Source organism: Rana temporaria, chromosome 3 (genome assembly GCF_905171775.1).
Source record: "Rana temporaria chromosome 3, aRanTem1.1, whole genome shotgun sequence".
Classification (NCBI taxonomy): domain Eukaryota; kingdom Metazoa; phylum Chordata; class Amphibia; order Anura; family Ranidae; genus Rana; species Rana temporaria.
In genome coordinates, this window is record NC_053491.1 from 424,126,160 (window position 1) to 424,151,721 (window position 25,562).

Sequence of the window (25,562 nt, forward strand, 5' to 3'; positions counted from 1 at the left end):
CCCAAACTAATTTTAATATAATTTTTTTGATACCAGTTAAGATTTAATTTGGTGGTATAGTCATGATTTTTAAATTTTTTTACTAAAAAAAGAAAAAAACTTTCCCTTAGTGTTTGTTATAAAACTCATCCAATAACACCACAAGGTGATTTCATTTTTTGCCACAATTATGTAAAAACCTGCTGGGCTTTAGGTGCTTAACCACTTGGCATCAGGGCCAATTCTGACACTTTGCTTCTACATATAAAAATCTACTTTTCTTTGCTAGAAAATAACTTGGAAGCCCTAAACATATAATATATATATTTTAGCAGAGGCCCTATAAAATAAAATGATGGGTGTTGCAATGGTAGTATGGTAGTAGCAAGTTCAAAAGAGGAGAGTGTTGAGAGCGGATTTGTACAGGGTATGTTAATTGGGATAGATGTCTGTGCAGTGGAGATGTCCCCAGGAATCGCATCAATCTTGTTTTTTGAAGTGATTGGCAATTTCGTGATCAGTGGGCGAGTTACTGGGTGGAAATGGTGGTTGAGAAAGTAGAGTGTTAAAAGTAGAGAAGAGATGGCGAGGACTGGAGGATAGAGTATTAATAAGCATGCCAAAGTAGGCTTGTTTGGCAGCATGGTGGAATTGTATTTTAAGAAGGTCGATTTATATTGGGTGAATGCATACTGGGATTTGGTTTTACACCACACTCGCTCAAATGTCTCTTAGGCCCCATACAGACGACCGAACATGTCTACTGAAACTAGTCCGCGGACCAGTTTCAGCAGACATGTTCGGTCATCTGTACAGCCGAGCGGACAGGATTCCACCGTACATTTGCCCGCCGGGCCTTTTTCGAGCGGGCAAATATTTCTAAACATGTTTAGAAACATGCCCGCTGGAATCCTGTCCGTCGGACAGGTTCGGTCGTCTGTACAGACCTACCGTACATGTCCGAGCGGCCGCCATCCCTCGCATGCGTCGAATGACTTTGACGCATGCGTGGAAGCATTGAACTGCCAGGGCCGCGCACGTCACCGCGTCATCGTCGTGGTGACGGCGCGGCCTCGTCGCCGCATATCGAGTACGTGCGGATTTCTGTATGATGGTGTGTACAGCCATCATACAGAAATCTCCGGGCAGACATGTATGCTGAAAACGGTCCGGCGGACCGTTTTCATCGTACATGTTTGCTCGTCTGTACGGGGCCTTAAGGTTTCTGGTGTCATCGGTCTGCCGAAGTTGTAATGGTCAAAGCCTGATATTTTGTGTAGTGAGAGGAGCTAGAGAGAGTCCAGTGTGGATGAAAGTGAACTGTTGTAGATAGAGGTGGCCAGGTTGGGGCAAGGCAGGGGTGAGATTTAGTCATGGAGGTGATCAGTTGCAGTGTAGAAAATAGGATTAAAGTGGTGAATGTTTCTGCTTGGTGGATGGTTGGAGACGAGCACATTGTGAAAGTGATGAGGTTGTGGCCAGAGAGAGAAAATGCGGTGTTGGTGAGGTTGTACCGGGGGTGCAAAGATGGGAGAAACACAAGGTAGAGAGGGTATTACCATTGGAGTGAGTGGGGGACTGTGTCCATTGTGTAAGATCAAAGGATGAGGTTAAAAGGGTTGTAAAGGTAAATGTTTTTTCACCTTAATGCATCCTATGCATTAAGGTGAAAAAACATCCGACGGTACCGGCCCCCCCTGAACCCACATTTTACTTACCTGACCCTTCGAAAGTCCCACGCGCGTCCACGTGATCCTCTTCAGTTCCCAGCCTGGTCGTTGATTGGCTAGGTTGGACGGATTGATAGCAGCGCAGCCATTGGCTGGCGCTGCTGTCAATCACAGCGGATGACGCGGGGGGCGGGGCCGAGTGATACAGTCGGCGGCTATGCCCGCCGCTGTATCACAGGAACGCGCTCGCAAAAGCTTTCCACCATGTGAGCTTGCTCGCATGAAGGTGGAAAGCTTTTGCGAGGAGGAGCCGAGACAGCCGTCAAGTGGACCCCCAGAAGACAGGGTTAGGGGACACTCTGTGCAGAACTAGCTGCACAGTGGAGGTAAGTATAACATGTTTGTTATTTAAAAAAAATAAAAACTTTGCCTTTAGTATTCCTTTAAGTTGAAAAGTTGTGATGCAGTTGGGCTGTTAACATTAACAGGGATGTTAAAATCACCAAGGATAATAGTGGGTATTGAAGAGGAGAGAAAGTAGGGTAGGCAGGCAGAGAAGCGTGACATCGGTTTAGGAAGCCGATAGATCAGTTGTAGGTTGTCAGCAAAAGATGGTAATGGTTTGCATGGCCATCAGTATCAACCGATGTGAAGTGACAATAATCTGTTACTTGCAACAACTAGGGGTGCTAGAAGTCCTAATACTGCACTATGCAGAATTACAGACCCTAAAATTAAAGTGATTGTAAACAATCACCTTGTAAACCAACCCATTCAGTTTAAAATAGAAATAAAGGCAAAACATTTTTGTATAGATCTAAAAAAAATATATAAATACTAGTGCTGTCAGTTAAACGCGCTATTAACGGCGTTAACGCAAACCCATGTTAACGCCGTCAATTTTTTTATCGCGCGATTAACGAGGCGGCGCTCGGGGGTTATACCGGGATGATGCCTGCAGCCGCAGGCATCATCCCGGTACCGTTGTTTAGAGCGGGCGATCGGCTATCCAAACATAACAACCGATGCGGCTAAAAGCCGCTCGGTTGTTATGCCGGAGGAGCGGGAGGGGACATCCCCCCCCTCCCGCCGCCTTTCGCCGCTCTAACCGGGCCTCCCGTCCCACCGGGAGACCCGATCCTCGATCCGCCGCCTTCTGTGTCCAGGTTGGAGACTGACACTAAGCCGTAAGCGGCTTTGATTCAGTCTCCGCATTGAAACCACGGAAGCGACGTCATGACGTCACTTCCGGGTTTCTCGGCTGCCAATGGCGCCGGATTTAAAAAAGTACACAGTATTCAGAATCGCCGTTTTCGGCGATCTGAATACTTTGAAGTGCAAAGGAGGGCTCGGAGGTCTTTTAGACCCCCGATCCCTCCATAAAGAGTACCTGTCACCACCTATTGCTGTCACAAGGGATGTTTACATTCCTTGTGACAGCAATAAAAGTGATCAAAATGTAAAAAAATAAAAAAACACAATTTAATATTATAAAAAAATAAATAAGAAAACAAAAAAAAAATTTTTTAAAGGGTGAACCTCCTTAATGGCGCGATTAATCGTGAGTTAACTATGACATTAATGCGATTAATCGCGATTAAAAATTGTAATCGCTTGACAGCACTAATAAATACCTTTTTTCCCCTTTTTTAGAAGTGATCACATCCCCTCTGTTTTCAGCTGCATAAAAACAGGGGGAGGAGAAGCAGCAGTACACTGAGCTTCCCAGTAAATGGCTGGGGGGAGGGGGGGTACTCAGGACAAGTCTACCTAGAGTACTACCACACTGTGCTCTGATGTTTAGTGTGGTCAGTTATTAATAGGAATGCAGAGGGACTGGCAGAAACACCAGGGATTTTACATAAAAAAAGCAATACAAAGAGAACAGGATACTTTCTCATACAAGTACATGGTACAGCAGGCACATTTTAGGATTATGAAGTGTTGGGGTAACAAACGCTTTAAATGTAGAAGATGAGCCAGGAAGAAGACCTTTTAGCCATTTTAACTTCATATGTAAAACACAGCACACTTGTAAATGTTTACATTGTCGTCCAGATTTACAAAAGCAAATGTCTATATAGTTCTGTGCATAGGATACATTTCTGATCAAAAACATACAGTAGCACTTCCGCCTCGCAGCACTGGGGTCATCAATTCGAATCCCAACCATGGCACTACCTGTACAGTTTGCATGTTCTCTCTGTATCTGCGTGGGTTTCTACCACACTCCAAAGACATGCTGGAAGGTAAATTGGCTTTAGTATGTGTTTGTATGAAAGTGAATTGGGGGCCTTAGATTGTAAGCTCCTTGAGGGCAGGGACTGATGTGAATGTACAATTGATATTTAAAGCGCTGCTTAAATTGACGGCGCTATACAAGTACCTGGATTAAATAATAAATACAAATTTCTGACAGCAATAAACTCTAGCATACATCAGAAGAAATTGTTAAAGATCAGAGGTCCTCATTAACCACTTGCTGACAACCTACCGCAGATATCCTGCAGCAGGTCGGCTCTATTGTGTGACATGACGTACCTGTACGTCATTTAGTGCAATAGACACTGGGGGCGCGCGTACGCTGATTGGACAGAGGGGGAGCCAATCGGAGGGTCTGGTGGACCCGATGTCCACCGGCCACCCGCGATCGTTCCCCGGGGAGGCAGAACAGTGATCTGCCTATGTAAACAAGGCAGCTTGCCGTTCTGACAGGGAAGGATCTAGAGATCTTGTGTTCCTGCTAGGCAGGAACATGGATCTCTGTCTTTATCCAGTCAGGCTGTCCCCCACACAGTTAGCAAGCACCCCCTAGGAACACACTTCACCCTTTGATTGCCCCTGATGTTAATCCCTTTTTTGCCAGTGTCATTAGTAAAGTAACGGTGCATATATTTAGCACTGATCACTGTAATAATGTGACTGGTTCCCAAAAAAGTGTCAGGTGTCCAGTTTGTCCACCGCAATGACGCAGTCCTGCTAAAAATCACTGATCGCCGCCATTTTTTGTAAAAACTAAATAAAAAAATGCCATAAAAATATCCCATAGTTTGTAAATGCGATAACTTTTGCGCAAACCAATCAATATACACTTATTGGGATTTTTTTTACAAACAATATGTAGCTGAATACATATTGGCCTAAATTGATAAATTAGATTACTTAATTTTTTTTTAATTGGATATGTTTTATAGCAGAATGTAAAAAATCGATTTTTTTTTAATTATTGCACTTTTTTGTTTGTAGCGCAAAAAATTAAAACCGCAGAGGTATTCAAATATCACCAAAAGAAAGCTCTATTTGTGGGGGGAAAAGGACATACATATTATTTGGGTACAGCTTTGCATGACCGCGCAATTGTCAGTTAAAATAACACAGTGCCGTATCGCAAAAAATGGCCTGGTCATTAAGGAGGTAAAACGGCCAAAGTGGTTAATAATACGTACAAGGAAATTACAAAATGACTAGGGGTGCAACGGATCAAAAAACTCACGGATCGGATCAATCCTCGGATCAGGAGTCACGAATCGGATCAGTAAAAAAAAAAACACAAGACAAACAAAAGTTTTGTCTTTTTACATTTTTATTAATATATATATTTTTTTTACTACCAATGGCGGCGATCAGCGATTTTTTTCGTGACCGCGACATTATGGCGGACACATCGGACAATTTTGACAAATTTTTGGGACCATTACAGTGGCAAAAATGGCAATTACAGTCTTACTGTTTTACTAGTGTGGGGGCAATGTTGGCTATGGCTATTATTAATAGCCATAGCCAACATTGCCCCCACACTAGTAAAACAGTAACACTGTAATTGCCATTTTTGCCACTGTAATAATAGTCATAGCCAACATTGCCCCCACACTAGTAAACCGTAACACTGTGTGTATAGCCAATTTTCCCCTGTAATAGCCATTAGCCAACTCACTGTACTGATGTACTCGGTCCGTCTCACTGTACTCAGGTTGCATGCAGAGTCAGCACGCTCTTGCAGAATAGAAAAGATCCACGAGCAGAGGGAGGGGTGATGACGTCAGCGTGCACCGCCGCCGAGTGTACCAAGATGGCCGACCGCTCCGGAGCTAGGCCGAAGCCGCGGTCTATCCTAAGGCCGTGGCGGCGGTGCGTTCCGCGGATCTCATACTGTGCCGATTCGAACAGGTCGACCCGTTCGGATCGCGGATCGAGCACGATCCGTTGCACCCCTACTTTACAAATGGCACCAAATAGGTTTGCAAACCAAAATATTACCATATAAAACTAGTGGTGACATCACTGTACTGTACATAACCTGTGCAGAGAGCAGCACCTTGAGATGGACCCAGCAGGCCACACCCACTAAAGGCTTCCTGCAGAAAACTACAGTAGGGGGGCGGAGACCAGATCCGTCACCCTGCATAGGGAGAGAGTAGCAGTGACGGGTTTTATTGTAGAAAGCTCCTGGGGCTTACTGCTGTCAGGCATTTGTATTCCTAAGTGCTAATGCATGGTTTTTAATAGGAATGCACCAATACCAGGTTTTTAAGTACGGGTACCGAAACTTTTTCTCAGGTACTCACCAATTTCACTTGCAGAGACCTCAGTTTTCATGTGAGTTTAAGGCGCCTTTCACACTTGTACAACTTGTCCCACGATTTGTGACTGCAAAGTATCATGGCAATTCGTTCCCCGTGATTTCCAACCATTCATATTGGTACGACTTCAGAGTAGTCCCTGCACTACTTTGATCCGATTTTGATGGCAGTTACACAGGCATTCCCTGAAATCGCGTCAAAATCGTGGCCGCGAAGTCGTGTGACTTTAAAGTCGCATTAGTGTGAAAGGGGCCTTAGTGAGTGTTTACAGCCTGTTCACATATGTGTGTGCCGGCCACAGTGGGATTTGAAAAAGATTCCTGTGCCATTTCAGTCAGATTTCTAATCCCATACACTACAATTTGCATTAGAATTGCACCTGAACCGCTGAATGAAGTTGCACCGGACTGGGCTTTGAAATCGCACCGCAAACCGGCCCACACATATCTGAACCGAGTCTGAAGGTATCAGTTTTAGTATCAAAGTATTTTCACAAGTACAAGTGCTTATGCAAATGCTTACTATTGGCACCAGTATGGGTACAATGCTAGTTTTTAATCATGAAAGTACCCTATAAATATATATATAATTATGTGTACATTTATTTTTATGATGTTTATAGGGTATTGCTAAAAACAAGAATGTCCTTCAATGTTGGGGCACATTAGTTATTTTCAAGTTTTATTTCATAATCATCTTGTAATTCTGTCAGTAACGTGCTTCCAATTCCAGGATGGCAACGTTTATTTACCTTCTGTATCGAGGCAACAAGAAAGGACAAGGAACCCCATCCCTCTCCTGGGTTCCATAACCAAGAGGAGTGGTTCTGTAGTCCTTGGATATCTGAGAACAATGTCATTGATAAATTGTCACAGGCAAGGAGTACAGGAAGTTATCCGCTCACAAGATTTCTTGCAACTTCAACTGATAATGGCCCAGATTCAAGAAGCAATTGCGCCCGTGTAACCATGAGTTACACGGCGCAAATGCTTACTTGCTCCGGTGTAACGAGTGCTCCTGATTCAGGAACCTCGTTACACCGGCTGCAGCCTAAAATCTGCGCGGCATAAGGCTCTTATGCCTCGCAGATTTTAGGCTGCATTCTTGCGGGGACCGCTAGGATGCGCTCCCATTGTGTATCAGCGTGTAGTATGCAAATTGCATACTACCACTGATTCACAATCTTGCGCGGGCCCCGCGCAAGCCAGGTACGGAGTTTCCGTACGGCTACTTTAGCGCAAGGCTGCCCTTTCTAATAGCAGGGGCAGCCTGTGCTAAAGTATACCGCCGCTCCCGCGTCGCGACGTTCAAATGTTACGTCGTTTGCGTAAGTGCTTCGTGAATGGCGCTGGACGCCATTCACGTTCACTTTGAAGAAAATTACGTCCTTGCGACGTCATTTGCCGCAATGCACGTCGGGAAAGTTTCCCGACGGAGCATGCACTGTACGCTCGGCGCGGGAGCGCGCCTAATTTAAATGATTCCCGCCCCCGGCGGGATCATTTAACTTGCGCGCGCTTACGCCGGGAAAATTTGCCGGCTCGCCCTCGCAAGTCACGGAGCTACTGCTCCATGAATCGAGGGCAGCGCAAAATATTTGCGTGGGCGCAGGGCAAAATCGTTGCCCTGCTCCCCCGCAAATATAGCGCAAGCTATGCTGAATCTGGGCCATTGTTTTTAACTTCTCAGATGTGTGAAAAAAAAAATAGTATATTCAATAGATAGAAACAGACCAAATAAGAGAAGTTCATTGTTATGGTTTACATACACTGTAACCACTGTAAACTACTTGCCGACCAGCCGCCGCAGTTCTACGGCAGCAGGTCGGCTCCCCTGCGTGAGAGCCCGTAGTATAGGGGCGCGTGCGCGACCCCTGCTCGTCCCTGGCTCCCGTGCGCGTGCCCGGCGGGCGCGATCGCCGCCGGGCACCCGCGATTGCTCGTTACAGAGCGAGGACCGGGAGCTGTGTTTGTAAACACACAGCTCCCGTTCCTGTCAGGGGAGAAATGCCTGACCGTCTGTTCATACAATGTATGAACAGCGATTTGTAATTTCCCCTAGTGAGGCCACCCCCCTACAGTTAGAACACACCCAGGGAACATACTTAACCCCTTCCCCACCCCCTAGTATTAAACCTTTCCCCGCCAGTGGCATTTTTATAGTATTCCAATGCATTTTTTTCAATTTAGGCCGATACGTATTCTTCTACCTATTTTTGGTAAAAAAAAAATCGCAATAAGCGTTTATCGATTGGTTTGAGCAGAATTTATAGCGTTTACAAAATAGGGGATAGTTTTATGGCATTTTTATTAATACTTTTTTTTTTTTACTACTAATGGCGGCGATCAGCGATTTTTTTTTTCTCGTGACTGCGGCATTATAGCGGACACATTGGACAATTTTGACACATTTTTGGGACCATTGTCATTTTCACATCAAAAAGTGCTATAAAAATGCATTGTTTACTGTGAAAATGACAATTGGAGTTTAGCAGTTAAACACTAGGGGCGCTGTAGGGGTTATGTGTGACCTCATATGTGTTTCTAACTGTAGGAGGGCGGGGCTGGACGTGTGACGTCACTGATCGCCTTTCCCTATATCAGGGAACAGACGATCAGTGACCTTGCCACTGTGAAGAACGGGGAAGGTGTGTTTACACTCACCTCTCCCCGTTCTTCAGCTCCTGTGACCGATCGCGGGACACCCGCAGCATTCAGGTCCCGCGGGCGCGGTCACGGAGCTTCGGACTCACGGGTGGGCACTTAAAGGGGACGTACAGGTACGTAACTGTGCCCAGCCATGCCATTCTGTCAACGTAAATGTGCATGAGGCGGTCCTTAAGTGGTTAAGGTAAGTTCTTACATTAAAATATTGGTGCAGCTCCTTCAATCCTCCACCAGAGTGCAAGTACTCACCAGAGAGAATTGCTTCTTATATTACTGATGAACATAGGAAAACTGTTGATAGGAATTATAAATTATGCCCACATCATTAAATGCTACACACAATTTTATTTTGTTCTGATTAAAATCAATATATCAGATAAAAAAACACGGAAATTAATGCAGTCTTGTAACATACGTGGGAAATTAAATTACCGCTCCAGGTGGATTGTGTTAGGATGATCAGTATGGTCTCAGAAGATCAAGGGTGCTGCTGGCAATGCACAAGGCAACAAATGAAAAAGGAAATATGGACAGCCGCACTCCAAAAAACCTTGATGGTTGTCTTTATTTAAAAAAGGAAAAATGAGCGATGATTAAGCACTAATTTTATAGTTTGAAACGCGTCAGCTGTTTTACTCCTGTGTGGTGTGCTGTGACTTGTAGTGCATTTTTTCCTTTTTTAAATAAAGACAACCATCAAGGTTTTTTGGAGTGCGGCTGTCCATATTTTCTTTTTCCATTTGTAACCTATGTGATTTCTACAGAACCATGGAGTTTTGTCATCTGATAGATCTCAGTGACAAAGGAAACATCTTCTTCAGGGGTATACATGGTTTATCAAATTACATTGGTTGCAGTCAGGCCCGTCGCTACAAGGCAGGCAAACCAAGCAATTGCTTGGGGCCCCGAGCTAGCCTGGGGCCCCAAGCAGGTTCCTTTGCCGCGCTTCCTATATGCTGCAGCCGCCTGAGAGCTCTATAGAGAGCCTGCAGCACTGCTGCCTTGAGTCGTCACTTCCCCTTCTCTGTAGCGTGGCTGAGCTCCTCTTCCTTCCTCCTATCAGTCCGTACTCCGGCTGGGTACCACGCGGTACAGGAGATTCAGTTTCCTGTTCCCGGACTGACAGGAAGTGCACACTGAGTGCTTACTTCCTGTCATTCCGACTGGGAACAGGAAACTGAATCTCCTGCCATGCAGTACAGATGGGGGGGGAGGCCCGGGGCGGTCGGGAGTAAAAAGAACATGGGGGGGGGGCTTTGCATGCGTGTGGGGATTGGGGGGCCTCCATGTCCATTTTGCTTGGGGCCCCCAAATTCCTTCAAACGGCCCTGGTTGCAGTAGGTATACATCACATATGAAGAACTGCATGCTTCAAAATCTCTTTGCCATTGCCTGTTATCAATTATCCATCCGAAATAGAGGGGGAGAGAATTTGATGCTCGACCACCTACTTTCTCACCACTGAGGACAATGGAGACCGCCTACACATGGGTCCAACTTGAAGCACCAGTGACGAGGAATGTTCTGCTCAGAAATCCCCCAGAAGAGAGACACTTTAGAGGTAACTGGATAGAGGTAATTACATTATGGAGAACCAAGGTACATTAAATACTGTGTTTTGTAATGAAGCCAGGTTTAAAATCCTTCCACAACAGAAGACGGGGCTTGTCAATGATGTATGGAGAATGCTGGTGGATAATTGGAGGCACTTAAATGTACCTTGGTTCTCCATGATGTAATTACCTCTATCCCAGGGCTCGACAAATCCAGGGCGCCATCTGTTTTTTTTGTGAGCTGGCGCCATCTGGTGGTGAGCCGTTGGTATTGCAAGTTATTACCACCAGATGTGTAAGCTGGTGCCATCTGGTGGTGGCCGTTGGTATTACAAGTTAAGCATTACAAGTTAAGCAGCAATTCTAATGTAATTTCTTTATCGTACATCACGGGACACAGAGAAGCATAGTAATTACTATGTGGGTTATAGAGAGTACCTTCAGGTGTGGACACTGGCACGCCCTTAAGGCAAGAAGTTCCCTCCCCTATATAACCCCTCCCATACCGGGAGTGCCTCAGTTTTTTGCCAGTGTCTAAGGTGTTGGTCACGAGTGAACATGTGCTCCAAGGAGCTCCACTGGAGGGATCCATATTGGATGTAAAAAGCCTCCATGAAATCCGGATCCGTCCAAAGTGCTTCTGAGCCAAAGTGGACGGTACCCGGGCCCCGGTTAAGAAGAACGGGGTTTGGCCTGTAATGCTTCTCTTTGAGAGCTGGATCCTGGTTATTCAGTACTTTGGTCAATTTCCTAATACCAAAAGTTTACTGACAGGGTGCGATATGGGTCCAGGGGTGTGGTGTTCCTGTCCATGGACCCCGGTCCCTGAAGGTCTATAGACGCTGCTCTCCGTGATGGGTGAAGATTGGACTGTCTGTTATGCAGAGTCCTGCAGTGTTGGATCAGGTAAGTGAAGGTGCTTCAGGACTTGGTCCTAGGAGTAACCTTCCTTTATTTGAGCCATTATGTTTGCCTAAAGCTAACTGTCTGTGCTTCTCCTATATGGTCCTGTGTGTTGTGGGGAGGAGGGGTATCTCTAGTCAGGTAGTTAGCCCCTCCTGTGCAGGTTAAAAGCAGAAAAAAGTTGTCCAAAAATGTTTGGCTTCACTTGGCTTACCTGGTTCTCACATGGAGCTGTGATGTTCCATCCTCATGCATGAGCGCGTAGCGTCATGCGCGCGCGACATTGATGGGTCTTAGGCGCACGCGAGCGCGCAACTGAATTTTTTGTACGCTGCTTCGATGCGCACGAATGTGCGCGGCGTGCTCCGTGAGATGCGTGTGACGACATGTGCGCGCGTGCGGCTACGTGTGCGCGCGTAGCCTCGTGGTGCACGCCTAGCAGCGGCGCGCGCGTGCGCATGCGCGCAGGGGGTCTATCTCAGCTGTTCTCTATGAGACTTGAGATTACAGGACAGAGCAGGTCAGGTGATACACCTAGTCCTTATATGCTCCAGTCCACCTAACTGGTTCTGGCTGACGGTGGACACAGAGATCTTGTGCACATACTTCAGTATTTAGTACTGGTGGTGGACAGTGACATTTGCTTAAGGCGCATAGTGGGCTCTGCACCTTGCCAACCATCAAATAGCAGCGTCAGTGCTGGTCTATAGGTTCGCAAGTAGTTGCAACTATTGTGAGTACCTCAGCTTTATCATGGCTAAAGGCTCAGGGACTAGAAGCAAAAAAGCAAAGGGATCGCCATCTGGCTCAGAGGATCTCGGGCATGCTCCTGCGGCTGCTTCCTCTCCTAAAAAATTGAAGGAGGCCCAGGGTGAACCATCAGGGCTGTCAGATGCCTGTTCTGCCCTTGTCCCACTTGCTCCAGTTTTTGTAACACAGGAGGCTCTGGCCTCAGCTATGGGGGGTCTGGAGCAGAGATTAGCGACCTTGATTGCATCCTCTCTCTCAAGGGAAAAACGCACAAGGTCCCCCTCTCCCTCTGAGGAGTCCCTCGATTTGGGGCATGCATCCTCAGAAGAGGTTGATTTACCCTCTGGAGATCTGGCAGAAGGTCAGCTGGAAGTAGTGGACTCTGAGGATTCCACTTTGGGAGAACCCTTTTCGGCGTCGCAATCCGAAAAATTGTTGGTCCAGTCCCTCACTGAGATGGTCCGTTCGGCCTTCAAGTTGCCACTTTCAGAGCCAGCTTTAAGTGCAGTCTCATCTTTAGGCTCCTTAAAAGCTCCTCAAGCTAATTATTCCTTCCCGGTTCACCCCCTGCTGGAAGGGCTTATCTACAAGGATTGGGAACATCCAGATAGATATTTTCTTCCTCCTAAGAAGTTTTCGGTTTTATACCCCATGGAGGAACAATTCACTAAAAGATGGGGCATCCCCAAGGTTGACGCAGCTGTGTCCTGCGTAAACAAATCTTTGACCTGTCCAGTAGACAATGTTCTGGTATTCAAAGATCCGACAGACAAGAGATTAGAGACTTTATTAAAAACCTCTTTTGCTTCGGCGAGAGGAATAACCCAGCCTGCAATTGCGGCTATTGGGATTTGCCAGGCCTTGAAGGACCAGTTTAAAGGGGTCTTAAAGGAATTGCCGGCACAACAGGCCCAGAATTTGGCTGAGTTTCCCAGAGCATTATGTTTTGCCATAGATGCTATTAAGGACTCCATTCAGCAGTCCTCACGTCTCACTCTCTCGCTAGTTCATATGCGCAGGTTACTCTGGCTGAAGAACTGGTCTGCTGAAGCCCCGTGTAAAAAATTACTGGCGGGGTTTCCCTTTCATGGAGAGCGTTTGTTTGGGGAAGATCTGGATGCTTACATTCAGAAAATTTCCAGTGGCAAAAGTACACTGTTGCCAGTAAAGAAAAGGTTTAGGGGTTCCCCCTCCTTTAAGCGATCCTCCTCTCCTATCCCTAGTACTTCCGGTACCAGGCAGTTCCGACGGCCTCCTGGACGATTCAATGCAGGTGGGAAGCCACAGGGCCAGCCTCAGGCTTCCAAAAAACCTTGGAACCGTAAGCCACAGGCCAAGCCAGCAACTAAGTCAGCATTATGAAGGTTCTCCCCCACTCAGCCGGGTGGGGGGAAGACTTCAGCTGTTTGCGGAGGCGTGGCTGGACAGGATCCAAGACAGGTGGGTCCTCTCTACGGTCTTCGGGGGCTACAAGCTGGAGTTGAGCGAATTTCCTCCACCGCGCTTCTTAACCTCGAACGTCCCAAAGGACCTCGGCAAAAGAAGGTCCTTAGCATTGGCCTTAGATCATCTGTTATCCCAAGGGGTAATCAGAGAGCTGCCAGTGGAAGAACAAGGTTTGGGGTTTTATTCCAATCTCTTCACCGTCCCCAAACCAAACGGGGATGTAAGACCCATCCTGGACCTCAAGGCCTTAAACAAGTTCCTAAGGGTCCAATCATTCCGGATGGAATCGATCAGGTCAGTGGTGGCCTCCCTGCAAGGAGGGGAACTACTAGCGTCCATCGATATAAAGGACGCATACTTACACGTTCCTATCTTTCTCGAAGACCAGTGATTCTGGTGGCTCCAGCGTGGCCCAGAAGGGCCTGGTTCGCGGACATTGTAAGGATGTCCGTGGGGCAACCGTGGTCCCTGCCGCTTCGGCCAGACCTATTGTCCCAGGGGCCAATATTCCATCCTTCCTTACCGTCTCTCAATTTGACGGTCTGGCTATTGAGTCCCATATCTTAAAGAAAAGGGGTCTCTCTAATGCGGTGGCATCTACTTTGATTAATGCCAGAAAACCGGCATCCAGACTTATCTATTACCGAGTTTGGAAATCTTATGTGGCCTGGTGCGAGACCAGGGGTTGGCATCCCCGGAGGTATCTCATTGGCAGAATTCTGGAGTTTCTGCAGTTAGGGGCAGACATGAAGTTGGCCCTAAGCACCATTAAGGGCCAGATCTCGGCCTTATCGATTTTTTTCCAAAGGCCACTAGCTACACATTCCCTGATCAAAACCTTTTTGCAAGGTATGATCCGGCTTAGTCCACCAGTCAAGATTCCCTTGTGTCCATGGGATCTGAATCTGGTCCTTTCTGTCTTACAGAAACAACCATTTGAGCCCTTGGCTCATATTCCTTTGGTCCTTCTGACCAGGAAGGTGATATTTTTGGTAGCCATAACCTCCGCCAGGAGGGTTTCGGAGTTGGCGGCCTTGTCTTGTAAGGAACCGTACCTTATATTCCATAAGGATAGAGTGGTCCTACGGCCCCACCCGGCTTTCCTACCTAAAGTTGTTTCAAAATTTCATTTAAATCAGGATCTTGTTCTCCCGTCTTTTTTCTCAGAACCTAGTTCTGCAAGGGAGAAGTCTTTACATACGCTAGACGTATTAAGAGCAGTTAAGATCTATCTTAAGGCTACTGCTCAGGTCCGGAAAACTGATACATTGTTTATCCTGCCAGAAGGTCCCAGATGTGGGCAGGCAGCGTCGAAGTCCACTATCTCCAAATGGATTCGGCAGGTTATTACTCAAGCCTATGGCTTGAGGGGAAAGGTTCCCCCATTTAAGGTTAAAGCACATTCCACTAGAGCGGTGGGTACTTCCTGGGCAGTGCATCATCAAGCCTCCATGGCTCAAGTCTGCAAGGCCGCGACATGGTCGTCTGTCCATACTTTCACTAAGTTTTATCAATTGGACATAAGAAAGAATGAGGAGAGCGCCTTTGGGCGCAGTGTGCTGCAGGCTGCAGTTTGATTCCTCATGTCTGATGGCGCCCGGCTTATTTCTTGGGGTCTCCCTCCCCTCATAGCATTGCTTTAGGACGTCCCACATAGTAATTACTATGCTTCTCTGTGTCCCGTGATGTACGATAAAGAAAATAGGATTTTTATAACAGCTTACCTGTAAAATCCTTTTCTTTTGAAGTACATCACGGGACACAGAGCACCCGCCCCTCTTTTGGGGTATTTGGGACACTTATTGCTTGCTACAAAACTGAGGCACTCCCGGTATGGGAGGGGTTATATAGGGGAGGGAACTTCTTGCCTTAAGGGCGTGCCAGTGTCCACACCTGAAGGTACTCTCTATAACCCACATAGTAATTACTATGCTTCTCTGTGTCCCGTGATGTACTTCAAAAGAAAAGGATTTACAGGTAAGCTGTTATAAAAATCCTATTTTTTAACTATTTTCACTGCCATCTTCTTCCCTCTAACTAGAACCCCCAAACATTATATATTTTTTTATCCTAACACCCTAAAGAATAAAATGGCGATCGTTGCAATACTTTCTGTCATGCCGTATTTGCGCAGCGGTCTTACAAGCGCACTTTTTTGGGAAAAAATTACACTTTTTTAAATTAAAAAATAAGACAACAGTAAAGTCATTCCCATTTTTTTTAATATTATGAAAGATAATGTTACGCCGAGTAAATTCATACCAAACATGTCACGCTTCAAAATTGCGTCCGCTCGTGGAATGCCGACAAACTTTTACCCTTTAAAATCTTCATAGGCGACGTTTAAAAAAATCTACAGGTTGCATATTTTGAGTTACAGAGGAGGTCTAGGGCTAGAATTATTGCTCTCGCTCTACCAATCGCGGTGATACCTCACATGTGTGGTTTGAACACCGTTTACATATGCGGGCGCTGCTCACGTATGGGTTCGCTTCTGCGCGCAAGCTCGTCGGGACGCGTTTTCTGGCTCCTAATTTTTTTTAGCTGGCTCCTAGATTTCAAGCAAATTTGTCAAACCCTGCTCTATCCAGTTACCTCTAAAGAGTCTCTCTCCTGGGGAATGTCTGAGCAGAACATTCTTCTTCACTGGTGCTTCAAGTGGGACCCATGTGTGTGCGGTCTCCATTGTCCTCAGTGGTGAGAAAGTAGGCGGTCTAGCGTCAAATTTTCTCTTCTGGCTGGGCCAGAGTACTAATAAGCTGGGGATCTGCTGAACGAGGGTAATAATGAGCCCATTTAAAGCAAATGGAAAATCAACACACACAGGACATTTGCCAAGCTTCATTTAGGCTGGGTTCACATTATTGCAAATTGGATGCGGTTTACCTGCATCCAATTCACATTGTCATGAGATTGTGACTGGCTCTCTATGGAGCTTGTTCACACATCTCTGGTTGCGAATTGCACTGGAGTCCTGTGCGTCTTTTGGTCGGTTTCAGATCTGAATTCAGCCCAGAATTCTGGCTAAAACCAGACTTGGAATGATGAATGGAGACGCAGCAGACTCCTGCCGTGAGCCGCTGCTATCTCTAGTGTGAACCCAGCCTAAAGCTTCAAAAATGCACCACAGTAGCATCAAAAACTCATAAAAAGTGGTAGGTGCTTTAATGTGTGTTAACGTTGAAGGCAGTGTAAATGCAAGTGTAAATGAGCCCTAAAAAGCACTATTCATCAGTAGGAAAGACATTTTTTATATATTGTTGCAATCTTATTTTTGTACAGATGTGATGAATGAAAAGGGGAGGCCTTGTCCGATGTCTAGATCATCAACAGAAGTAGACAAGATGCCAGCGGGAAAGGACATCTGCAACACACAAAATCACTCTGAGGGGCCTCACACTAAGCTAGTGGACAACTGTTACAGCATCTACAATGCTATTGATCCCATAACGGGTAAAGTGATGGAGATGACTACCTATTTGTGCATTGAATGCGGAAAGAGCTTCACAGACAGAGCTCGGTTTGTAAAGCACCAGAAGACGCACTCGGTAGGGAAACCTCATATTTGTACAGTTTGTGGTAAGGCTTTTTCATATAACTCACACCTGGTCATACACCAGAGAATCCACGCAGGTGAGCGACCCTTTGCTTGTTCTTACTGTGAAAAGTGTTTCACTGATCGCCCATCCCTTGTAAAACATGAGAGAATTCACACCGGAGAAAAGCCTTTTAATTGTACGGTCTGTGGAAAAAGCTTCACTGACCGGTCGAATCTGGTAAAACACCACCGTATCCACACACGGGAGAAATCCTTTACCTGCCTGGAGTGTGGAAAGAGCTTCACAGACCGGTCCAATCTGGTGAAACACCAGAGGATCCATAGTGGGGAAAAGTCTTTTCAATGTGGTGAATGTGGGAAGAGATTCACGGAAAACTCCACTCTGGTTGTCCATCGGCGAAGTCACACTGGCGAGAAACCTTATGCCTGCAAGGAGTGTGGTAAAACCTATTCTTGCAACTCGCATCTAATTGTGCACCAGAGAACACACACCGGTGAGAGGCCCTTCCAGTGCCGGGAGTGCGGCAAAAGCTTCACAGACAGCTCCACTTTGGTTATACACCAACGGGTTCACACTGGAGAGAAGCCCTTTATGTGCCTAACATGTGGGAACCGCTACACCAAGAAGTCAGCTATGGTGAAGCATCAGAGGACCCACACAGGTGAGAAACCATTCACCTGTACTCAGTGTGACAAGAACTTCATTGACAGCTCATCTCTGGTCAAACATCAGCGCACTCACACCGGTGAGAAGCCATTCACCTGCATCCAGTGTGGAAGGAACTTTGCCGCTCGGTCCACCCTGGTAAAACACCAGAGAACCCATAGTGGAGAGAAGCCATACGCATGCCCTGTGTGTGGGAAGTGCTTCTCCTGTAACTCTCACCTGGTGGTTCATCAGCGCTTCCACACTGGGGAAAAGCCATTCCCATGTACTGTATGTGGCAAAAGTTTCACGGACAGCTCCACCTTGGTGAAGCATCAGCGTATACATACTGGGGAACGGCCTTACATTTGCAACTATTGTGGCAAGAACTTCATTGATAACTCCACCTTGATCAAACACCAAAGAATTCATACTGGGGAGAAGCCATATTCCTGCAAAGTGTGTGGGAAGTGCTTCACTGACAGCTCTACCCTTGTGAAACACCAAAGAATCCACACTGGGGAGAAACCTTATAGGTGTAATGAGTGTGGCAGAAGCTTCACTGACTGTTCAACTCTTATTAAACATCAAAGAATCCACCGGAAAGGAGAACAGATTGCTGATGTGGTAATGGTTACAGTGGACCCTGGACAGCCAGAGTCCATCATAAAGAATGAAGTAGAAGTGAATACATAGAAGAGGACTGGAGTAAAAAAGTGAACAGATTATTTTTAATGTTGTCACCCCAGCTAAAACTGGTGGACTCTGATGAGTTTAAACACCTACTGCCTTCTTATATAATACCTTATTGGGACTCTAGGCCTTTGATCTTGTCCATCCCTGGGCTTCTCTGTTCTGCCACCCCCAACTCCATGACCATTGCAGAGTGAAGTGAGATAATTCTACTGGTCTTTGTGTGCCCGCAACATGGAAAATAAGTACCTGCCAATTTACAACCTAAGATCTAGCTACTGGATGCCCACAAGAGTTTTTCAAAAATATAAGGAGATGATAGATGATTAAATTTACCCCTTGGGGATTAACAGATCTGAGCATCAACATTGCTCATGTCATCCCCATTTTCTGACCTTTATTGAATTCATGCCTGCATTGCTCCACTCTTGCCAGATATTTCTGTGCCATGGTAAGTTTGCTTTCCAGTCACAAATCTATAATGGGTACAGAAAGCCTTGACATGATGGTGAACAAAACTGGGTTAACCACTTTTTGCACAGGAAAGTGCAGATGCCATATCTTGATTAAGAGCATTTAGGTTTAAAGGAAAACTTGATATTCTTCAATTATGTATACTCATTTCTTTATGTACCTTTTGATCATTTTTATATACTATATTTTTATATAAACTCTTTGCTATTCTTTACATCCAGAAAGTAGCATGTTGCAACAAGTAGCCAATAAATGTTAAACTCGTATCAAAGGCAATTTTTTTTTAACTAACAAACATGTTCTACTTACCTGCTCTGTGTAGTGGTTTTGCGCAGAGCAGCCCTGAACCTCTTTTTTCTGGTCTCCCACTGGTGCTACTGGCCCCTCCCTCCTGCAAAGTGCCCCCAGAGCAAGCTCACTCCTGAGCTGGTGATCTATGTGACAATTCATTCCATTCGTCCTACTCTCACTCCTCATTGGCTTGCTGGTTGTGATTGACAGCAGTGGGAGCCAATGATGATGGGACTTGCCTTGAGCCTTTAGAACCACTGTATTAAAAATGTTAAATATTTCACTGAATTATGGCAGAGGGGCCAGATTCACAGAATAGATACGACGGCGTATCTCCTGATACACCGTCGTATCTCTTGTTCTATCTATGTGGCTGATTCATAGAATCAGTTCCGCATAGATAGCCCTAAGATCCGACAGGTGTAATTGACTTACACCGTCGGATCTTAGGATGCAGTACCTCGGCCGCCGCTGGGTGGAGTTTGCGTCGTTTTCCAGCGTCGGGTATGCAAATTAGCAGTTACAGCGATCCACAAAGGTTTTCGCGTTCGTTACGTCGGCGCAAGTCTTTTTTTCCCGTCGCAAAGTTAAGTGTGCTATTAACATGGTGTAAAATGACTCCACCATGTTAAAGTATGGGCGTCGTTCCCGCGTCGATTTAAATAATTTTTTTATCCGGCGTAAGTACGTTACGCACGTCGCGATTCACAAACACGTCGGGCCGCCGTAATTTCGCGCAAAGCATGTCGGGAAAATTGCGAACGGAGCATGTGCAGAACGTCCGGCGCAGGAGCGCGCCTAATTTAAATGGTACACGCCCCATTTGAATTGGGCTGGCTTGCGCTGGACAGGTTTACGTTACACCGCCGCAAGTTTACAGGTAAGTGCTTTGTGCATCAGGCACTTACACTGAAAACTTGCGGCGGTGTAACGTAAACGGGTTACGTTGCGCCGCCGCAATTGTACCTGAATCTGGCCCTCCATGTTTAATTACACTAACTGCATACGTTCTAACTACAGACAGACAAGCAGGGCTGCCTTTTACCTTTGTCTGTCATTTCACACAGGTGGACTAGTGTTCAAGGAGGAAGGTGCCAGACACGCTGCATCCAGTAACCGTTTAGTCACATTCAGTTAATAGCAATGTGTTTTTGGAGGTTTTACCCCCAAATTCTGCACAACATTGTTTTCTTTTTGTGGTGTTTCATAAATAAAAAATAAAAAAAAGAGGATGGAATCTAAAAAAAAAAAAAAAAAGGCAAGATGGTGTCTACCCCTGTTTAGGGTCGTACAGATGGCCCAGCCACCATCTATTTATGTATTGTGAATAACAGAGTCTATATAAAGTCGCAGGCAACGGGTTTATATAAAAATGAATAATTATAAAGTGACAAATATGTATTTGAACATTATAAAATGAGATGTTTGTTAAACCCAAGTCACTAGGTGTCAAGTCACCTTGCATGTGTCATTGGGTTGAAATCAAACCTAAAAATTTCAATGGTGGTCTTAATTCACAGCTAACTGTCCAAAAAGCCGGCACCCTTTCAAGTCTTGCAGCAGAACAGTAACTGGCTCCTCCTGCATCTCGGATCTTAAAGACTTTCCATTGCCAAGCACAGAGACTAGAGGTAATCGCACCTTCAGCATGGAGAAGAGAATGAAACTTTGGATATGTGTACCACAGATCACACATCCTCAATTCGGGAAATGAACTTCCCTGTGATTTTAGTCTCTTAATTGCATTTTCTGGCAGCAGCTAAGATATCAATAAGTGGAGTATGAGAAATTCTTCTGGCAAAGTTTTATGCAGTTCATTGGTGTTATGTGTTTTTAGATGAACTGATATGCTGCTATATATAGATGGGGTTGTGATTTATTTTCATTTTTTTAACTTGAGTGAGAATTTGCAGAGCAGTTACAGCCTTGCAAGCCTTAGGCCCCGTACACACGACCGAGAAACTCGATGAGCAAAACACATCGTTTTTCTCGTCGAGTTCCTTGTTCGGCTGTCAGAAAACTCGTTGAGCCAAATGTTCCCATTGCCCAACGAGGAAATAGAGAACATGCTCTCTATTTGGCTCGACGAGTTTCCCGACGGGTTTCTCGGCGAAAAGTGTACACACGACCGGTTTTCTCTGCAGAATGCGTCTCCCGTCGAGTTTCTTGCTGGATTCTGCCGAGAAAACCGGGGCCTTACACAGTTGATGGTGAGTAGAGGAGGATAAAATATAAACCTGCTAAATATTCACATTTGGTTGGAGGCTGAAAGGCTTGTGTGCCTGGCAGATTGGGAAATTGCCCTCCACAAACTGGGTTCTAGCTTCATTTCTTCACCTAGCTTGGCCTTCCATTGAACATTGCTGCTCCTATAGAGGCCACATTGACTTTTGACCAAGCTGATCGGGGGCTATTGTTCCCCAAGCAGTTTGTATAACCAGCAAGTGTTTTAACCTGCCAGAGTATATTAAATATATGTAACCTTGCACTTTAAAGAATGCCACCAAATCTATTTCAAGGATTTATATGCACATAAAAAAGCCTGTATTTGGTGGAGTTTTCTCACTTAAATTACACTTACCTCCACAGCCCCTGCTGAGTGGTTCTTTCTTTGTAGAGCCTTTTTGTAGCGCACACAATCTACTTCACCCCTTTCCTGCATTGCCAGGCTGTTCAAATGTAAGACATTCTTCAGCACAACTGGCGAGAGAGTTTTAGATTAGTGGCAGAACTTCTGTAAACTAGTAGTAGTCACATTCATCTGGACTTGTTTTATAATGTTGGACATTTTGCCATTCAAGTATTTTTCTTCGTACTAAAGAACTGAGGAACCCATTTGGATGAGTGGTGAAACGTCTTCAACATTACAGAATAAGTCCGGTTGAATGAGTTACTAATACCTGGAAGAATGAGAAACTTCACAAACAGATCTTCTGTAAGTTATGTTGAAAGAGTGGTCTGCAAGTACTGTTTTATGTGTCTCATTACATCACCCTCCACCGAAAACCAGATGAGTCATTTTAGAGGTCTTCCTTAACCACTTTCCGCCCGCCAATGACATATTGACGTCGGCAAAGTGGTTGTAGAATCCTGACTGGACGTCATATGACGTCCTCAGGATTCTGAGCCGCTGGGCGCGCATCGCGGTGATCGTTGTTGCAGGGTGTCAGTCTGACACCCCGCAACACCGATCAAGGTAAATAGTCTCTCACGGAGACTCTTTACCACGTGATCAGCCGTGTCCAATCACGGCTGATCACGATGTAAATAGGAAAAGACGTGAGTAGAGGAGAGCCGATCGGCTGCTCCTGTGACAGGGGAGGTTTGTGCTGATCGATCATCAGCACAGCCCCCCCCCCCCGAGGATGCCCACTGGACCACCAGGGATGCCCACTGGACCACCAGGGATGGGCAAATGGACCAGAAGTGAAAAAAAAGGATGCCACCCTAGACCACCAGGGATGAGGAGGACACACAAAATGGATGCCAATCAGTGCCGCAATGGATGCCAATCAGTGCCCACAATGGGCATCACTGATTGGCAGGCATTGTTTGGCACTGATTGGCATCCATTAGTACAACACATACAATAATGCCCATCCGTGCCACCTATCAGTGCCCATCCATGCTGCCTATCAGTGCCCCTCTATGCCGCCTATCAGTGCCCATCCGTGCTGCCTATCCATGCCCGTCCGTGCCACCTATCCGTGCCCAGCCGTGCCGCCTATCTGTGCCCATCCGTGCTGCCTATCCAAGCCCATCCATGCTGCCTATCCGTGCCGCTTATCAGTGCCGCATATTAGTGCCCATCAATGCCACCACATCAGTGCCACCTCATAGGTGCCCATCAGTGCCGCCTTATCAGTGCCCGTCAGTGCAGTACCATCAGTGCCCATCAGTGAAGGAGAAAACTTACTTTTTTACAATGTTTTATAACAAAACAAAAAAATACTTTTTTTTCCAAAATTTTCGATCATTTTTTTTTTTTTTTTGCAGAAAATAAATATCCCAGAGGTGATCAAATACCACCAAAAGAAAGCTCTATTTGTGGGTAAAAAATTATAAAAATTTAGTTTGGGTACAGTGTAGCATGACCGCGCAATTGTCATTCAAAGTGCAACAGCACTGAAAGCTAAAAATTGGTCTGGGCGGGAAGGTGTATACGTGCCCTGTATGGAAGTGGTTAAAGAAAATCTGTTAGAAGAGGAATACTTGGCCTGCTATTGCTGACCAACTTTTGTAGATGCTAGTTGTCTGATGGCCATGTTAATTTTCTGATTTATACATACACATTAGTTGATGCAGATTATGAGTTAATTTATTGCAAAGTGTCCTAGATTAATGACTCGGGAATTAAGCCCAGAGATTGCCAGACAACTAGAATTTCCAGGAGGTCAGGAGTGACAGCCCATGGATGCATTTCTTTTGCCACCCTGAAAATCACATTTATCACTGAACCTCTGTTATTCCCATTTTCAGCTCTACAGGTTCCATCATGCTGATTAAAGTTTGTTTCAGAATGAAACCCGCCCAATGCTATATAGGTCCCTCTTTGGTCACCAAAACAGTCCTGACCCATCGAGGAATAGACTCCACTAGACCTCTGAAGGTACAGCACCTTGAAAAAGTATTCACACCCCTTGAAATTTTCCACATTGTGTCATGTTACAACCAAAGTTGTAAATGTATTTTATTGGGATTTCATGTGATGGACCAACATAAAGTGGCACATAATTGTGAAGTGGAATGAAAATTATAAATGGTTTTCAATTTTTTTTACAAATAAATATGTGAAAAGTGTGGTGTGCATTTATATTCAGCCCCCCTGAGTCAGTACTTTGAAGTACCGCCTTTCGCTGCAATTACAGCTGCAAGTCTTTTTGGGTATGTCTTTTTACCAGATTTGCACATCTAAAATGCCTCGGATGGGACTAACGCCAACAGATTGCATACAGGAGAATCTCCTGTTTACACGCCAGCCTCTTTAATACAAAGTCCCGCCTCCTACGATAGACAGAACAGTCATCCAATGGCAGCCCAGGAGACGGGACTTCCTATTACAGACGTTGCAGAGTAAACAGGAGATTCTCCTGTATGTAATCTGACGGCACTCATCCCGCCTCCCTGTCCCATCCGAGGTAGTGCCAATAAATACAGTATATATCTTTTGCGGCCCTTGGGGCCACAAAAGATATAAATATCCAAATTACCAGGGGGGCCACATTAAACCAGAATGCGGGTCGCAATTGACCCCCAGCCGAACTTTGGACATGCCTGATCTAAACCATTCCATTGTAGCTCTGGCTGTATTTTTCAGGTGGGTTGTCCTGATGGAAGGTGAACCTTCGCCCCAGTCTCAAGTGTTTTGCAGGCTCTTACAGGTTTTCTTCTAAGATTGCCATCCACCTTCCCATTAACTCTGACCAGCTTCCCTGCCCCTGCTGAAGAAAAGCATCCCACAACATGATGCTGCCACCACCATGTTTTATGATGGGGATGGTGTGTTCAGGGTGATGTGCAGTGTATATTTTCCGCCACACTTAGCTTTTTGCTTTTCAGGCCAAAAAGTAAGCTTTTGGTCTCATCCAGTGGCGGTGCGTCCATTAGGGGTGCCCAGGTGCCGCCCCCTCTGTGTAGAATAGATAGATTCATGCATAGCATGAAGCTATCCATGGCCGCTGTAGCCACCCCCTATTGAGGCATCTGGCCCCCTTTCAGATGCCGGGCGCCTGAATTACAGTGGCGGGGATGTTTTTTTGAACACCTGATTAGAGCCATAGGCTTCAAAAAAGGTGGACTTGGAGCGCAGAGCATTGCGCTTGCAGTCCACCCAGGCGTGTTAGAAAAAGCAAATGAATATTTGCTTTTCTAACACTGAACTGCCTCTCAGCCAATCAGGAGTTGCGGGTCTAATGCCCATCACCTGATTGGCTGAAGGCACAGGCGCCTTCTGATTGGATGCCTAGAAGGAGAGAAAAATAAACAAATGGAGGACACAGGAGCCACCGCCTGACCTGCTCATCCCACAGCTCGCCACCATCACGCCCTGCCTGATTCCCCACCAAGATGGGATAAGTGAGAAGATAGTCACCGCTCCAATTAGGTATGTGGATGGATCCGTATACTCTCAGAGAAACCCAGGTGCTGGCAATGCACGAAGCAATTGTAGAAAGAAATGTTTGGACAGCCGCACTCTGGAAAAACCTTCTCGGTTGCCTTTTATTGATAAAAGTATTCGAACACCACACATCACAGCAAAGACAGGGGCATACAGCTGACTTTTCGCACTACAATCAGTGCTTACTCATAGCTATGAGTGCCGAGCAGTCAGCTGGCGGATAGGGGGGGCATA

At 45.9% G+C, this 25,562-nt stretch overlaps 1 protein-coding gene across 3 annotated transcripts in view; it reads left to right on the forward strand.

Moving 5' to 3' along the window:
- Positions 1 to 19,185, forward strand: part of LOC120933168 (oocyte zinc finger protein XlCOF6-like) — a 45,504-nt gene extending 26,319 nt beyond the window's left edge. For all 3 annotated transcript variants that reach the window (XM_040346215.1, XM_040346217.1, XM_040346216.1), the window contains one exon: positions 16,830 to 19,185. In XM_040346215.1, coding sequence (XP_040202149.1) covers positions 16,830 to 18,448 — 1,619 coding nt within the window. In that variant the 3' untranslated portion in view covers positions 18,449 to 19,185. The remainder of the gene's footprint in view (positions 1 to 16,829) is intronic.
- Positions 19,186 to 25,562: the final 6,377 nt, after the last annotated feature.